This window comes from Rhea americana, unplaced genomic scaffold (assembly GCF_003343005.1).
Source record: "Rhea americana isolate MKP2758 unplaced genomic scaffold, rheAme1 scaffold_903, whole genome shotgun sequence".
In the NCBI taxonomy this organism is placed as follows: Eukaryota; Metazoa; Chordata; class Aves; order Rheiformes; family Rheidae; genus Rhea; species Rhea americana.
In genome coordinates, this window is record NW_028187093.1 from 2,180 (window position 1) to 4,519 (window position 2,340).

Here is a 2,340-nt window from a genome sequence, read left to right on the forward strand (position 1 = left end):
CCCAACTTCAGCCCAGTGTGGCTGGTAGATCCCTGGGTGTCCCCAGCTAATGCAAGGAGAGCTTTGCTACAAGGCAGCCGTGGACCAGGACTGAGCCTACCATACATGGCCAAGCAGAGKAAAGATAATTTGCTATAGGCTCATCCACACTTTCTCTCCACCCCTTGCAGATTTTGCCTCTGTTGTACAAAGCAGGAAACATCCCGTACCAGAACAGCAAGCTGCAGAATAAGATGGAATGTCTCACAGAGGAAGAGTCACAGGCCTGCAGCCAGGAAATCCAGGTGGGTGCTTGCTAGGAACCACTGCAGCAAGCAGGGAGCCGCCAGTGGCATGGAATGCTTGTCAGCCTCAGCCCAAGATGTGACAAAGCCCCAGAGGCAGGGACTGTCCTGCCAAAGGGATGACAGCTGCTCTGAGCCTGACATACAGTGTGCTCCAGCAGAGCACCTACTGTGCACCTTCCAYCACTCAGGTCCCCTCTGTACACAACATCTCCTGAGACAAATAGGAAAACATTTGAATTCTGATAGAAAAGATGCATAAAATTCCTTTTTCCCACCCCTAAATTCTGGATTTGCTGCAGGCGATCATGCAAGCCGTATTGGACACAGTGCACAACCTGTGCCCAGCCATGGTACAGAAGAGGGGAGTCAGGGACCAGCTGGTCAATGCCATGTCAGAGCGCATCTATCTCCAGGACCACCTCAACCTCTGTTCTGTCCTGGACCGGATGGTCACTGATGTCTTCAACAAGCTGAAGTGGGTGACATGACTTTTTCCCTTTTTGCTCAGCTGCACATTTAAGGGGCTGCTGCACAGCTGTCTCTCTCCCATGGGGCAGCTCAAGATCAGTCACCCCATGTGGCTGTGCTGCCAGGGAGAGTGTGGGGCAGAGGGACCCAGCTGCCATGTTTACCCAGCTTTGGCTTTGCTTCCCAACCTGATCCAGCTCGCACCGCCTGCTATGAGTCTCTGGGGAGCTGGGAAGTCCTGGGTGGAGGAGGATCATACTCATGCAGGCACATCCTCACTGCTGAGAAAGGAGAGCCCTGAGCATTGGAGGAGAGGTACTTGGCATCCTCTATCCCTGCCAGGACATGDCCAGCACCTGCTCCAGGTCCTGGTTCCTGCATGGAGAGCAGGAATGGGTGCACATGTCTGGCCAGCAAGTTGCCTGGGCATGTTCTCCATGATGTGTCTCCAGCAGCATGGCCATCCCCTGGCTGAGCCTCTAATTCCCTAGCAGGGCTCTACACAGAGATTGCACTCCAGGGTCACCTGTGCCTGTTCAGCTCCTGGTGCAGCCAGGCTCAAGGCTTGTGGGGCTGTGGCCACCCAGCTTCTTACCCACGTGTCTCCCACTGAAAATGAAAACACCTATGCAGGCCACCCCACTTACTGGGCTGAGGCAGGGCTAGCTCTGACACCTTCTCTCTGGTCCCAGTGAAATCAAGCTATCTGTCACAGTGGCTGTGGCTGACTGCATTGTGGATGCCACGCTGGGAGACCTGACTGTTGCTCAGTGCAAGTTGGTGAGTGCCAGAGGGTGCCACTCTTGTGGGTCATGATGGGGATGTGGGATGGGTGTGTATGTTGGCATTGCCCAGGCACCAGCCAACACAGTGGTTGCAGATTTGCTGTCTAGAAAGCAGGACAATTTCCACTCAGGCTGCCTTTCCTCCCAGGTAATCCTCTCTCACAGTTTGCCCGGCAGAATTAACCCTATACAGCTCCTCATCAACCCAGAGTGAGGTCCAGGAGCTGCCCCATGGCAGAGAATGTTGGGTGGGTGCTAGGAGGAAGCCGGGCAGCAGCTGCTCCCATACCAGGGCTCTCTGGATGAGGCAGGAGCAGAGCAGCCCCACCAAGGCATGACCAAGGCTGGCAGCTGGCTAATCAGGCCTAAATCCGCTCATAAATCCCAGGCACTGGAAGGGAGTGGAGCAGCACAGCATACACAGCGCAGCTGAGTGCACTTCAGCCAAGGGAATGATTTAAGCATTTCCTTGTGATTTTAGRCAGAAAGCCTCTCCAAGCACAGTCTGGACCTCCCATCACTGCAGCTGGAGTCCGTTGAAGATGATGCCACTGTGCCAATGAGGGGCAGAAATCCTCTGGATATCGCTGAGAAAGGCTTTGCTGCGGAGGAGGTAGGGCTCAACTCCCTGCTCGGCTCTTCTATGCTAATGTCTGGGCTACTAGAGGGGTCAGTGACATTAGGAGCTATCAGGCCTGACCCAAGCCTACCACTACATGATACCCCCACCTAGGATGGTTTAGTTAGGTGCTGAAGATGAACCAGACCAAGAGAGGGTGCAGCCCTGGGTATTTAGGGGT

At 54.6% G+C, this 2,340-nt stretch overlaps 1 protein-coding gene across 1 annotated transcript in view; it reads left to right on the top strand.

Moving 5' to 3' along the window:
* LOC146584647 (capping protein, Arp2/3 and myosin-I linker protein 2-like) overlaps positions 1–2,340 on the top strand; it is a gene marked incomplete at both ends in the record, with an annotated part of 11,025 nt that overhangs the window by 1,752 nt on the left and 6,933 nt on the right. Inside the window, 4 exon segments of the mRNA XM_085324391.1 lie at positions 171–284; positions 587–762; positions 1,448–1,535; positions 2,022–2,153. Coding sequence (XP_085180517.1) covers positions 171–284; positions 587–762; positions 1,448–1,535; positions 2,022–2,153 — 510 coding nt within the window.